The sequence below is a fragment of the Sapajus apella genome, unplaced genomic scaffold (genome assembly GCF_009761245.1).
Source record: "Sapajus apella isolate SASKATOON/1434 unplaced genomic scaffold, GSC_monkey_1.0 scaffold59, whole genome shotgun sequence".
NCBI classification, from domain to species: Eukaryota; Metazoa; Chordata; class Mammalia; order Primates; family Cebidae; genus Sapajus; species Sapajus apella.
The window spans coordinates 8,255,140-8,269,477 of NW_022436999.1; the positions used below are offsets into that span (position 1 = coordinate 8,255,140).

Consider the following 14,338-nt stretch of genomic DNA (forward strand, 5'->3'; position numbering starts at 1 on the left):
TATACCCTCTCCAGCAACATATGAATGCTTTTTTCCCCACATCCTTGCCAACACAGGTATTTTATCAAACTTCTTGATCTTTGCCCATCTGATCAGTGAAACATAGTGTGTTGGTGTTCTTTCATTTTACTTTTTGGCTTTTATTACGGAAAATTAAAACTTATTAAAAAGTTGGGATAAAAGTGTAATAGGGTCATTACATTATCACCTAAATTTAACAATTGTTGATATTTTGTTATTTTTGCTTATCTATTTTGGGGGTTGAAGTATTGTTAAAGTAAATTAAAGATCATCATGATATTTTCCCCCCAATTATTTTAGTGTGTATCTCTTAAAAACATGAACATTTTCCACCTAACTATGATGCCGTTATTGCATGTAATGAAATTAGCAGTAATTCCCTAAAAATGTAATCTAATACACACTTGATATTCAGATTTTCCAAGCTGTCTCAAAAATTCCTTTATGATTAGTTTGTTCAAATCAATTAAGGATCATTATCAGATTGTGTGTTTGCACGCGCACACACACGGGCTTTTAATTTGGATTCTATTATGACTAACATACAATTTCTTATACATTTAAGGGATGGTTATAATTTCTGTTAACTCTTTGTTCACATTATTGGTCTTTTGCCTATGTAAAAAAATTCAAAATGTATTTTGTACATGGATGTACAATACACATATCTTTGCACCTATATGTACAAAGAGCACCTATATGTAAGTGCTTTTTGTATATTAAGTATATCTTTTATATATTTTACGTATGTAAAATACATATATCTTTGTACATATATGTACAAAGATATATACATAGGTAGGTGCTCTTCGTATATTAACTAAATTGGCCCTTTGTGATGTATGTTACAAATTCTTTTCCTCATTTGTTTGACTTTGCTTATGATGTTTTATCCATTACAAAATTTTTTTTTGAGATGGGTCTCAATCTTTCACTCAGGCTGGAATGGGGTGCCACACTCATAGCTCACTGCAGCCTCAAACTGAGCTATAGTGATCCTTCTGCCTCAGCCTCCTGAATAGCTAGGATTACAGGTGCATGTCATAACACACCTCTGATTTTTAAAATTTTTTGTAGAGATGCAATCTTGTTACATTGCCCAGGCTAGTCTCAAACTCCTGGCCTCAAGTGATCTTCCTACCTTGGAATCCCAAAGCTCTGGAATTACAGGTGTCAGCCACAATGCCTGGTCCAAACATTAATAAAGTTGCTTTCAATTTTTTATTTTATGACTTTTGGATTTTGTGTCGTATTTTGAAAGCCCTTCTCTATACTAACATTGTAGAAAGCGTTTACCGTGATTGATTTTTTGTTGTGGTTGTTTTTCGAGACAGGGTCTTACCCTGTCTCCCAAGCTAGAGCACAATGGCGTGATCTCAGCTCACTGCAACCTCCAACTCCCGAATTAAAGCGATTCTCGTGCCTCAGTCTCCCGAGTAGCTGGGATTACAGGCGTGCGCCACCACACCCGGCTAATTTTTGTATTTTTAGTAGAGATGGGGTTTCATCATATTGGCCAGGCTGGTCTCAAACTTCTGACCTAAAGTGATCCACCAACTTCAGCCTCCCAAAGTGCTGGAATTACAGGCATGAGCCACCATGCCCGGCCTGATTTTGGTGTTTCTATAGTTTCATTTTTTACATTTCAATTTTTGACCCACATGAAATTCATCCTGGAGTATGAGGTATGAATTTAATTATCTTTTCCTGGTTGGCCATTCAGTTTTGCCTATACTCCTTATTGAGTAATTCATTGTTCCCCTCCCTATTAGAGATGCCACCTCTATCAGCCATTAAATGTCTGCTTGTACTGGGACTATTTCTGTCCCATTGGTATATCCATCTTTTCATATGCGAGTACAGCACAGTTTTACTGTAAGTTTACATGATTCTTCAATAGACAAAACATCTGGGAAGGTTAGTTGCCCTTTATTACTCTTATTTTTTAGAATATTCCTATTTTTGGTTCCTTATTTTTTCAGTGAAGTTTTTAATCATTTGTCTTTTTTCCCGCAAATTTAAATTGTATAATTTAAATATATTTAAGACACTCTTAAATATCCATTAATTTAGGGTAAATTGATACCTTGATGATATTGAGTTTTTTATTCAACGTCACTCAGCATGCCTTTCCATGTGTCCAGATTTTCTTGTGAGTGCCTTAGGAACCTTTTAAGATTTTCTGGTTTTCTTTGTATGGATTTTGCATACTTCCTTTGAGATGTAATCTGAAACATTTTGTGTCTTTTTTTTTTTTTTTTTTTTTTTTTGGAGAAAGTTTTTCTCTTTTTTCCCAGGCTGGAGTGCAATGGCGCGATCTCGGCTCACCACAACCTCCGCCTCCTGGGTTCAGGCAATTCTCCTGCCTCAGCCTCCTGAGTAGCTGGGATTACAGGCACGCGCCACCATGCCCAGCTAATTTTTTGTAGTTTTAGTAGAGACGGGGTTTCACCGTGTTGACCAGGATGGTCTTGATCTCTTGACCTCGTGATCCACCCGCCTTGGCCTCCCAAAGTGCTGGGATTACAGGCGTGAGCCACCGCGCCCGGCCTACATTTTGTGTCTTTATTAACATTGTGGGCCTCACAAATTCATATTTCAGGAAATGACTCTGCCACACGTTCAGTGCCTCCTTTTGCCTCTGGGATTAAATCTAAACTTCTTAGCCTCTCATTCAAAGCTTTCCACATCCTGTTTAAAACCTGCTTTCTCCTATAATCCCAGCACTTTGGGAGGCTGATCACGAGGTCAAGAGTTTGAGATCATCCTGGCCAATATGGTAAAACCTCATCGCTACTAAAAATACAGAAAATTAGCTGGGTATGGTGGTGCACACCTGTAGTCCCAACTACTTGGGAGGCTGAGGCAGGAGAATCGTTTGAACCCGGGAGGCAGAGGTTGCAGTGAGCCAATATCTTGCCACTTCACTCTAGCCTGGGTAACAAAGCAAGACTGTCTCAAAAAAATAAAATAAAATAAATAGAAAAAACAAAAACCTGCTTTTCTCTAACATGTAGCTATTCTCTAGCCCCTGAATAAGCTTTGGCCTTTTTTTTTTTTGAGATGAAGCTTCACTATTTTTGCCCAGACTAGAGTGCAATGGTACGATCTTGGCTCACTGCAACCTCTGCCTTCCAGGTTCAAGCGATTCTCCTGCCTCAGCCTCCCGAGGAGCTGGGATTGCAGAAGCCCACCATCCTGCCCTGCTAATTTTTGTATTTTTAGTAGAGACAGGGTTTCACCATGTTAGCCAGGCTGGTCTCGAACTCTTGACCTCAGGTGATCCAACTGCCTTGGCCTCCTAAAGTGCTGGGATTACAGGTGTGAGCCACCGTGCCTGGCCTAGCTTTGGCCTTTTATGCCTGTCTGCTTGGATTCATTCTGTCTCCCTGGTTCCCCTCCCCTTCTGACGATCCAGAGTGGCTTTCTTCACCAGGTCCCCCCCACTGGCCCAGAAATGACCTCTGTCTTCTTAGAACCCTCGAGCATTGACCATATGTGTCATGTATCTGATACAGAATTCAGTATTACTTTGTGATGGCTTTTGTTATGAAAGTGAACTGCCGCTTATTTCTTGTGTGCTTGCAAAAGTTAATTGTTGGTGGGTTTGAGTTTTGTTTCCTCGACTAGATCTTAAGGCCTTGGGGAGAGTGAGCTGCCTATGCCCCTGCAGCACCTAGGACAGGGCCTTGCACATAGTAATAGCAGTAGTAATAGTGACAATAACAATGAGAATTCACATGACAGCAAGTTTCTCTGTGCCAGCCCATTCCATGTATGAACTCACTTATTACTGGATAAATATATTTGAGGGTTTTAACGTCATGGGTGGTTTGACCTCAAACTAAACCTTTCAAGGGTTTTAGGTCAGCCAGTCCTGATACTCAGACAATATTCCTGGCTTAGAGCTGATCAGGTAGGAAGATGAGTTTTCTGGTGAAGCCCTAACACATAACAGGGAATGAGGATGGCCACAGTCTGGGAAGGCAAGGGAAAGAAAAAGGAACAGAGAGGCTTGATGGCAACAGAGGCTGTGAGCGGGTTCATGCTGGTGGATTCACCCCCTTTCCTGCACTGGCAGGGTTAGGGCTCTGGAAATAAGGTCTGGCTCCTGGCAGGGCTGTGCTGAGGCCTCTTTCCCATGGTAGGTCCCAGCAGGATGGCCTGGGTCCCCTGGGGACAGCAGGCCCAGTGCACAGCCACCTCTCCTCCTGTCTGCACTACCAGGGTTCCCAGCCCAGCTGGCTCCAGGCCACATGCCTCTCCTGCACTTGGAAGGCGCGGGATGAGCGTCTGGGCTGTGCGGGAGTGAATGTGCTGAGCATGCCAATGCCAGGCTGCTGGAGCCAGCCAGCTTGTGGAAATTACTCCCACCGTGGGGCCTCTTCTCTCCTTCCGATCATCATTAGGCTCTCGGAATCTTTCCCGTGCCTCAACACTGCAAAGTGTTTCGGGGTTCTGGGGATTCTGGGTGATTTCACTCCAGCCTTCAAATAAAAGGCAGGTGGGGGCCATCTGCTGGTACTCAAAACCTGTGGCTCCCAGGTTTGAGGGTGCAGGGGGTATCATTCATGTGATGAAAACTGGGGAGGTCTAAGGGTGCTTTATGATGCTTCTGCACCAATAAATGCACCAGCCCAGTGGCCTAGAATTAATCCATGTTCCCACCTAGAAGCACTCCCTTACCCTTTGCCAAGCACAAATAAATAGGTCTCAGCACCCATGTAATGAAATTTTTGCACTCTTAAAGATAGGAAAAGGAGGAAGGAATACTTTCACTTTGGGGGCACCTACCTCTAAAGGGTCTAACACTTTCACCCCCTTAGTCAGACGCTCCACATCTGACTTCAAGAGTTAGCTACTTAACGAACAGATCTGGTTTCTAGGGAAAGAACTGTGGGACTGTGGGTGGCTCTGTTGAATCTATATATGCCCCAGAATGAATGCAATTGCTTTCTGTCCAGTATGGCCTGAAACCCCCTGTAGTTACATCTTGTTGAAGCAGCGCTTGAAATCAGGAAAGCGGTTTAATTTGCTGCTGACAAAAGGGTAAGGGGAGTTTTCTCACTGAAACTTTGTGCAGAGGCCCAGAATAAATGAATGCCATTTAAATTTTATGTGAGTTTAGGATTCAGGCAGTCAGTAGTAGTACTTTTTCCTCTTCTTGGAAGTCTTATTTAGATGGCTGTCATCTAATTCTTCATGTGCAACTCAGCCCCTCACCATATTTATAATAGAGTCTGTCTGCCTCAAGGATAGGGACCATAGGTCTTGTCCTTGAGCTCCCCAGCTCCACCCAGGGCCTGGCACCTGATGGTTGAATGGTAAACATTTGCTCAGTGAGTACACAGATGAATCAAGGGTCTGAGTTCCTAACACCAAAATAGCCATGAAGCAGGAAGGCATCTGATGCGGCAAGCCTCGGAACTGCCAGGATTATACCCTTGAGGCAGAACTGGCTGAGCTCCTCTTTTTGTTGTTGTTGAATCAGATATTTAATAATTTGAAAAGCCAGCCCTTTTACAGTTGGGGCTCAGTTGAGCACATAGTTAGGGTGCTTGTGGACATCGCTCCTGGCTGGGCCCCTCCAGATCCGTCCTGGCTGTGATCCGCCGCCCGCCACATACCCTCCCAGGGGTCCTCCACAGCCCCCCGGGCGCAGCCTCACTGCCAAGTCAGCGCCTGCCCTGAATCTTCAAACCTAAGCACCCAGAGGCCGATTGCCACCAACTGTTCATCAATCCAGAGAGGGCTCACTCCTCTCTTCTCACCTTCATTTCTATCTTATTTGTTTTTCTTTTCTGCTACTTTTCTGTTTTTCTCCTTCTCTCCTCCCCTATCCTTTTTTTTTTCTGCCATCCCAGTCTTCTGTCCTCTCTCCAGCATCTTGTCTGAGCTTCCCCAGGTAATGCTGGTGCCTAACTTGGACAGCCCACCAGCATTATTTGTACAGGGGTGCTAAGAAGCACCCCACCTGAACTGGTACAGAATGGGCTGGGGCTTGGCTTGGGCTGATGCTGATTTAGGGTGGGGGTGTCATGTCACCTTCCCAGGGATGAGAAAGATAGCATCAAGTAATGGATAGCCTCTAGCCCAAGGCTTCATTATCCTTACCCCCACACAAATCATACATTCCGCATATCCTGTTCCCTGGCTCATCATTTTCCCCCAACGTACCAGGAACTCCCTGAGGGAAGGAAATTTGTTTTACCTCTGTGTGTCCTCAGGCCTAGCACAGCACTGCCACATAATAAGAACAGAATCAATGTTTGTACAGACAGCCACAGTACAGCTGTAGGATACTGATGGTGTGCCAGGTTCCAGGCCCTGAGAACAGAGAGGTGACCAAGACAGACTTCCCTGGGCTCAAGAAGCATCCAGAGAGAGAAGGAAATGTAAATGCAGGGACCAGGGCACTTGAGGGGAGATCCACCCCAAGCACTATTTACACAGGCTCTTAAAGGATGAGTGTGTGTTAGGTGAAGGAGGTGGGGCGGAGTGGAGGGGCTGAGAGAGAGCATTCTAGGCAGAGGAAATATTTGATGGGTGGATGGGTAATCCTGGCATTGAAACCTGAATTCAGTGGCACAGCAGTACAGGGTAGTCTGAGTGATGCAGGGAAACAGATGCTGAATTAGGGATGTCCTGACATGGTGCCTAGAATGTGGTGGCAGTGGGCGTGATCTCTTCATTGCCTCTGTTCTGATGGCATGTGGACTGGTATTGCTATGCCCTGATGGCAAATGCTCCCAGGAGGGGAGTGGAATGAATGTATCGCCTCCTCTGCCAAGCTTGGGGGGACCCTGGGCTTAAGGTAAAACCCCTTGGTCCCATGTCACATTGACCCTGCCAACCTCAGGCACCTCACCAAGGCTCTTCTCTCCACCTAGATGAGCGGGAAGTCGTTCAGAAAAAGACCTTCACAAAATGGGTGAACTCGCACCTGGCTCGAGTGTCCTGCCGCATCACCGACCTCTACAAGGACCTGCGGGATGGGCGCATGCTCATCAAGCTGCTGGAGGTGCTCTCTGGAGAGATGCTGGTAAAGCCCCTCCCAGGGGCCCCAGGGCTGCTGCCATCAGCCCCTCTTCAGTGAAGGCATGGTTTGGGTCATCTTGAGTTCTTATGGTCTTCACAGTTTTCTCTCTGCTCCTTTGGGAGGCTCTGATAGTTACAATGGGAAGCATCCATGTGGCTGACTGGGTTCTCTGAATTCTTCCCAGAACATCTTGCCTCCTCTGACCACTCTTGCCCCTTCATACTTCTCCCAGAAGCCATGCAGAGCTCCTGATGTTCACACTGGGCTCTGGGCTCTGTAGATGGCCTGCAATGGCCTGGACCTCAGTCTCCAAATTGGGCTAAGATGCATCCCTCTTGGAACCAAGAGGAAAGTGTGGAATCCATTTTGCTGTGTGTTTTACCAGCCTTGCAAGTGGAAATTTATTAGAGGCCATCTCAGTTGTAACCCACCAGCAATACTATTGGTCCCAAAGGAGAAGTAGATGAAGGTTTATATTTTGCTCGGCACAGAGGAAGCTTTGTGACCTTGGGCCTGTCAGGCAGGACACTCTTTTCCTCCCTTCCCCCCATGTGTAAAATGAGGGCAATGATACCTGTACCTGATGAAGTTTATTCTGAGATCCTCAGAGTTTGAATGAAATTCTAGTGGAATTTCAATGCAGGATAAGAGGCAGAACTTCAGCCTGGAGTTGAAAAGGCAACATTTCATTCAAGCCTTTTCATTAAATCTCTGAGAAGCTCAGAATAACTTCATTGGGTACCTTATCCTGCATTGAAATTCCACTAGAGGGCCAGGCACAGTGGCTCATGTCTATAATCCCAGCACTTTGGGAGGCCGAGGCAGGCAGATTACTGGAGCTCAGGAGTTCGAGACCAGTCTGGGCAACATGGTGAAACCCCATCTCTACTAAAATACAAAAATCAGCTGGGCATGGTGGCGTGCGCCTGTAATCCCAACTACTTGGGAGGCTGAGGCAGGAGGTTTCAGCGAGCCTCACTTGAACCCGGGAGGCAGAGGTTTCAGTGAGCCAAGATCGAGTCACTGCACTCCATTCTGGGCAACAGAGCAAGACTCCATCTCAAAAAAAAAAAGAAAAAAAAGTAATTCCACTAGAGAGAGTTGTCATGAGGAACCCATCAGATGATGCATTTATTATCAGGGGAGAGGAGGAGGTTGATTGGCAGGGATGAACCCATTATCAATCACCAAGCTAAAAGTCACTCTTATCACTGACTGGCAGTAAACAGTTCTTAGAATTGTGCCTTGCACATAGTAAATGATCAATTAACCTTATGTTATGTTATCATATGTGAATGCCATCTATCAGCCACTCAGAAGGCTTTGTTCAGCCCCGGAAGAGCACCAATGCAGCCTGGTTGCCTATCTCTGGGTGCTTGTTGGAGGGAACCTGAGCTTTGCTGAAAGGAAAGCATTGAATAGTGTCAAGGAATGACCATGGGACTCGGAGTTTGGCCAAGAGGGTGGAGGGTGGGTGCTTATGGCAGGAGCTGGTCCAGGCTGCAACCTCTGGGATGACTGTGCAGTCCCTCCATGTCCACGGGGGCTTTTGTCCCCCAGCCAAAGCCCACCAAGGGGAAGATGCGCATCCACTGCCTGGAGAACGTGGACAAGGCCCTCCAGTTCCTCAAGGAGCAGCGTGTGCACCTGGAGAACATGGGCTCCCATGACATTGTAGACGGTAACCACCGCCTGGTCCTGGGCCTCATCTGGACCATCATCCTCCGCTTCCAGGTGGGTTCCCGGAGAGCAGAGGAAGTCAAGGGAGCCTCTCAAGGCTGCCCAGGGCCTGGGAATCTTATAAAATTGTGAAAGAATATGGGTGTTAGTGCACATTCTGCGAGGTTGGAAATCTGTCCTATGGGACAGTGCTTATAGGAAGGAGTAACCGTCTCTGCATCAGCCTAAATCATTGAAGCTCAGGGAGCTTCTCACTCAGTATTTAGGTCTTTTCAGGGAGAAGATAGAAATTAATTGGTGGCTGGGTTGATATCTGGCTGGAAGATTAGCTTTGTAGCCTCTTCCCCCTAGACATGTAACTTCCTGGTTTTTGAAAAAATTCGATTCAGAAATTGCAAAAATTGTATAGATCTGTGTGTATATTTTCCAGTCAGAAACTTTTCTCTTCTCACCCTGAAATTCAAAGTCCAGATTATTTGTAAGGAAATTGAGAAAGGGGAAGCGGGAGAAAACAGGGCCTTGCATCTGCTGATTTGGGGATAGAAAGAATCTCACCCAAGGAGGTAAGGGCAGGAGAAAGAAGACAGCATACAACTCGCAGACTAAAGACCTCAACCAAATGGTCCTGGATGTCTGATCTCACTCCATGGGTGCAGAACATTAAATGACAATAGCAGCAGAGCTGGGGAGAATGGAAAAGCAAGAGGAGCTGCCAGTGAAAGTACAGTACTCGGCTGGGTGTGGTGGTTCACGCCTGTAATCCCAGCTCTTTGGGAGGCCGAGGAAGAGGGATCACGAGGTCAGGAGTTCAAGACCAGCCCGGCCAACATAGTGAAACCCCATCTCTACTAAAAATACAAAAAAAAAAAAAAAAAAATTAGCTGGGTGTGGTGGCAGGTGTCTGTAATCCCAGGTACTCAGGAGGCAGGAGAATCACTTGAACCTGGGAGGCAGAGGTTGCAGTAAGTCAAGATTGTGCCATTGCCCTCTAGCCAGGGTAACAGTGTGAGACTGTCTCAAAAAAAGAAAGAAAGTACAGTATTCACCAGCGTTCATGTTGTTCCACAGCCTCAAGGGGCATTGCACCTCCAGAGGAGGAATCGGGGCATTGCTGATTCTCTGCATTCTGTTAGAGTTATCCATTTACAGCTTTCTTGTCCCTGTACCGTTTTTGCGGACCCAGACAGGGAAACAGGCTACTGGGGCACAGGGCCTCAGAGTGTGGTGTTGCTGCAGGGCTGGCAGCTACAGCAGAGGGACGAGGGAGAGAGCCTCCCAGGGACAGAAGGAAGGCACAGATCTAGACGCAAATCCTCTTCAAATCTCTCTTGTTCTGCCGCCCTCAGATTCAGGACATTGTTGTCCAAACTCAGGAAGGTCGTGAAACACGCTCAGCCAAGGATGCGTTGCTGTTGTGGTGTCAGATGAAGACAGCAGGGTATGCCCTGGGAACCAGCCATTAGCATATCTCCCCCAGCCCCTTGCTTCTACCAGGACTGCCATCCCCAGAGGGACACTAGACATCATCACCCAGAACTACAACTGCTTCCCTGTAATTGATGCAAAGTCTGTCCAGACTTGATGCTTTGAGGCCTGGAATATAGGATTCTTTTCCAAAGTTGCCTGCAGGCAGACTGGGGGGTCCGTGTGGTGTTCACGTGTGATGGGGAAGCCTCTTTGTGTGGCTTAGCTGCTGGCCCCTTTTGCTGACCTGGCTCAAGAAGGGACAGTTCCATTTCTCTCCTGGCATATTGGCCTTCGTTTATACACTTATTTGGGACTACAAAAAACTCTAATTCTTAGCTCTTACTGTTTCTCTTGGATGCAGCTACCCTCATGTCAATGTCACCAACTTTACCTCCAGCTGGAAGGATGGCTTGGCCTTTAATGCCCTGATACACAAGCACCGGTAAGACGGCGGGGACAGCAGTGGGGACTGACTGAGACAGGCTCCCTGGGAATATTTGGACACATTGCACTTAACATGGAGTCACAAAAATGTGACCTCTACTCTTCCTTGTCCTCTCCCCTTCAGTACTCTATAGCATCCCCACTTTCCTTAAATCCCAGCGTGGCTGCCGCCCACTTCCTCATGTGCTGAGGTTCACATCTGCCCCCTCTCCTCTGCTCCTGTCTCCTGTTTCACTCCTCCTGCCTGACCGCCTCCCTGCCTCTGCACAGCATCTGCTGCATGCTAGGGCTGCCCTGCTGGCGGGGATGCTGTGGCTACTCCCTTTTCACAGTCCAGCTTCATCCCCAGGCCTGACCTGATCGACTTTGATAAGCTGAAGGACTCCAATGCCCGGCACAACCTGGAGCACGCATTCGACGTGGCCGAGCGCCAGCTGGGCATTATCCCACTCCTCGACCCCGAAGGTGAGCCACACCCACCCTTGACAGCCTTTGCTGCAGCGTTGAGGGGCACACTCGCTATGCTAGAGCTCCTCTAGTGCTAGAGGCTGGCCCTGGTGCCAGGCAAGCTGTGGGCACAGTGAGGGGCAGTGCCTGGGCCAGGCTTCGCTCTGGGCCTGCTTCTCTGCTCCATGTTGGTTCCCATGCCTGGCCTGTCTGGAGGTGGACTTTGGTTCCTTATTCTTTTCTTCTTTTGTAATTTGTGGCCCTAAATGGATTTCATCACCCGCTTCCATTCTTGCTCTGTTGGTTGTCACTTGGTGCCTGTAGTTGAACTTCATGCTGGAGGAATGGGGGACAATCTCTCTGAGCCTGACTTTTCTGGCTTCTAGTTTGGTGCTGATAGTACACCCTTTCCCCTAACAGATGTCTTTACGGAAAACCCTGATGAGAAGTCCATCATCACCTATGTGGTGGCATTTTACCACTACTTCTCCAAGATGAAGGTGCTGGCAGTGGAGGGCAAGCGTGTTGGCAAGGTACGAGCTGTTTTGGAACCAGAGTGTCACCCTTCCCCTGTTTGCCAGATGCAGACCGAGTGGCCCCCTTTCCAACCTAAGAAAGGGTGAAGAGCACGGCTCACCCACCCTCTAACTTCCTCTAAAGCTGATCTTTGCAGCACCTATGGCTCCTGGGCTAAATTCCAAAGCAGGCTGACAGTCTGTCCTGAAAGGTACTACAGCCAGCCGCTCCGTGCCTGGTGTCCACCTGGTCCACCTGAGGCCCACGTCTCATGGACATCCCCACAGGAACCGTCCAGGCTTTTATGTGGTTTGTTTATTGTGACTGCAGGCCTCTTAAGCACCCACAGTATACCAGAAACTCACCCATCGGTACAGACCCTCATGCCAGATTCCTTTCCTCTGCTAGATCCTTAGCTCCTAGGGGATAGGTACCATTTCCCATTTATCTCTGTGTGCCTCCTGATTAGTAAAGACAATGCCTGACTCCTCATGAACATTTAAAAATAAACAAAACCCTGGCCCCCTAGTGGCTGGTATCCTGGCACAGCAAGCTTACCAGTCTTCTCTAGCACTGGGGAGGGGAGCTGCTCCCGATCCCTAACAGGCCAGCTCCCTGCTGATTGGCAAGAGGAGGGCTTCGCCACTTCCGGTCCACTCCTTCTGTCCTACCAACAGCCTTGGGCTCAGGGAACAAACCCAGCCTAGAGCACTCCAGGGCTTAGGAGGAAGGAGCCCCATTTCAGGGCACCTTGATTGTGGTCCTCATTGGTATCCTCAGTGGTGGCATTGCCCTTCTGATGAGAATGAGTAAGAATGTGATTCCTTAGGTTATTGACCATGCCATCGAGACTGAGAAGATGATTGAAAAGTACAGCGGGCTAGCCTCGGACCTGCTCACCTGGATTGAGCAGACCATCACTGTTCTGAACAGCCGCAAGTTTGCCAACTCGCTGACGGGTGTCCAGCAGCAGCTGCAGGCCTTCAGCACCTATCGGACCGTGGAGAAGCCACCCAAGTAAGGGCCCTGGCACATGGGAGGGTGGTCCTTAGTGGCTGGGAAACTGACCACCAAAAAGTAGAGCCAGGCTCTGGGCCTTATGAAGTGTATCCACGCAGCACACCCTCAAGATTAGAGAGTTGTGCATGTGTCACCTGCTTCGTGCCCCTCTTCACCATTCTCCTCCCAAGCCATCAGCTTAGAGGAAACCAGCACTGATGAGAAACCTTGACTCACAGCCAAAGACAGTGGCTTCTCCCAGATCCCTGAAGAGGAGCAGGAGGGAAATCATAGGCTTCTGAGACTCTTTGAAGAACCCAGGCTGGAAGCCTCCTCTCTGGTCTGCCACTGAGCTGTGGGCTTGTTTTCTGATGATGACCTCTGAGCTCTCAGCCCCTGAGCTCTCTGCATGGGGCCTTATGGATCATCAAGTTCATCCTTCTTTTTCTTTCCCATTTGTCACGGCTCAGCAACAACGCACTTAGCCTGCTTCTCAGGATCTCTACCCCACCCTAGTGTGTGCAAGAGCCTGTGTACATATGCTTACACACATGTGCATACAACCATGCACACACATGCATACCTGCATACACACGACCATGCATACACACAACTGCGCACCCATGCACATGCATGCACACTCAACCATATACATACATGTGCACACACATGCAACTATACATGCATGTACAAACAACCATACATATACAACCATGCATTCATACACATAACTATACATGCATGTGTGTGCACACATATATGCACCCACAACCATATGTGCAAATGCACATACAACCATACATGTGCACATGCACACACATACAAACATGCACACATACACACAGGACATTCCAGCTCATCTGCCGTTAGCGTGTCCAGCTCCTCTGAAACAGGCTTATACCTCATTGGTGGGACCTTCTCCTCTGCTCCTCCCACCCATCTCTCGCACTCTCCATTCATGACTCTCCAACGGGGAACGGTGAAATGCTGAGTCTAGGATGTACTATAAACAAGTATCTGGTTTCTGGTCTGACACTATTCCACTTCTGAAGCCCTAAATCCAGTCCAGTTAGCATCCCCTATGAGTCTACCAGTCACTGCACACAGGGGTGTTATCTCTTGGCTGTGTAGACAATGCTTCGTAGCCACAGTTCTCTTAAGTGCCCGTGAACACTGAGATCCATTAGGCTGGGCTCAGGGTGGGGACCTTGTATGTAGCTGATCCTTGACTCCCAGATCAAGAATGCAGAAATGGGTGGACACTTGGGTACATGCAGAAATGCAGAAGTACCTGATACCTGGAGCTTGTACCCCACATGCTAGACACCTATACTGCTGTCAATTCTTGTCTCCTACACCTGCAATCCTCTCAGAGCCCAGCCTTTCCTGCCTTCTGGGAAGCATCTGGCCTGTAGGACTTGTGAGGAGATCTGGCTTATTAGGAGCGGGGTGAAAGCTGTTTTAAATGCAGTGTGCTCTCCCATGGAAAATGCTGCTTCTGGGGTTTTATTGACTCACTCCATAAGAAACTGACCAGAGAGGTAGTCAGAAGCCCTCATCACTTGCAGAACGGAGAAGGGTGTTTTTTTGTATTGATCAGTAAAACTTGATATTTACAGGAATTACCAGAATACCCCAGCTTCCCATATGGAAGCAAATGATCAATGCTGTGGTGGCCATTGTGTTTTCTCTGGTTTATGTTGTAAAGACCCAAATCCCTATTAG

The 14,338-nt window shown here is 47.5% G+C and overlaps 1 protein-coding gene across 4 annotated transcripts in view; it reads left to right on the forward strand.

Annotated features, from left to right (window-relative positions):
- The window catches only part of SPTB (spectrin beta, erythrocytic), a 138,392-nt gene that overhangs the window by 71,602 nt on the left and 52,452 nt on the right, over positions 1-14,338 (forward strand). For all 4 annotated transcript variants that reach the window (XM_032245884.1, XM_032245880.1, XM_032245883.1 and 1 more), the window contains 7 exons: positions 6,912-7,063; positions 8,621-8,794; positions 10,087-10,178; positions 10,569-10,649; positions 11,001-11,116; positions 11,519-11,631; positions 12,444-12,631. In XM_032245884.1, coding sequence (XP_032101775.1) covers positions 6,912-7,063; positions 8,621-8,794; positions 10,087-10,178; positions 10,569-10,649; positions 11,001-11,116; positions 11,519-11,631; positions 12,444-12,631 — 916 coding nt within the window. The remainder of the gene's footprint in view (positions 1-6,911; positions 7,064-8,620; positions 8,795-10,086; positions 10,179-10,568; positions 10,650-11,000; positions 11,117-11,518; positions 11,632-12,443; positions 12,632-14,338) is intronic.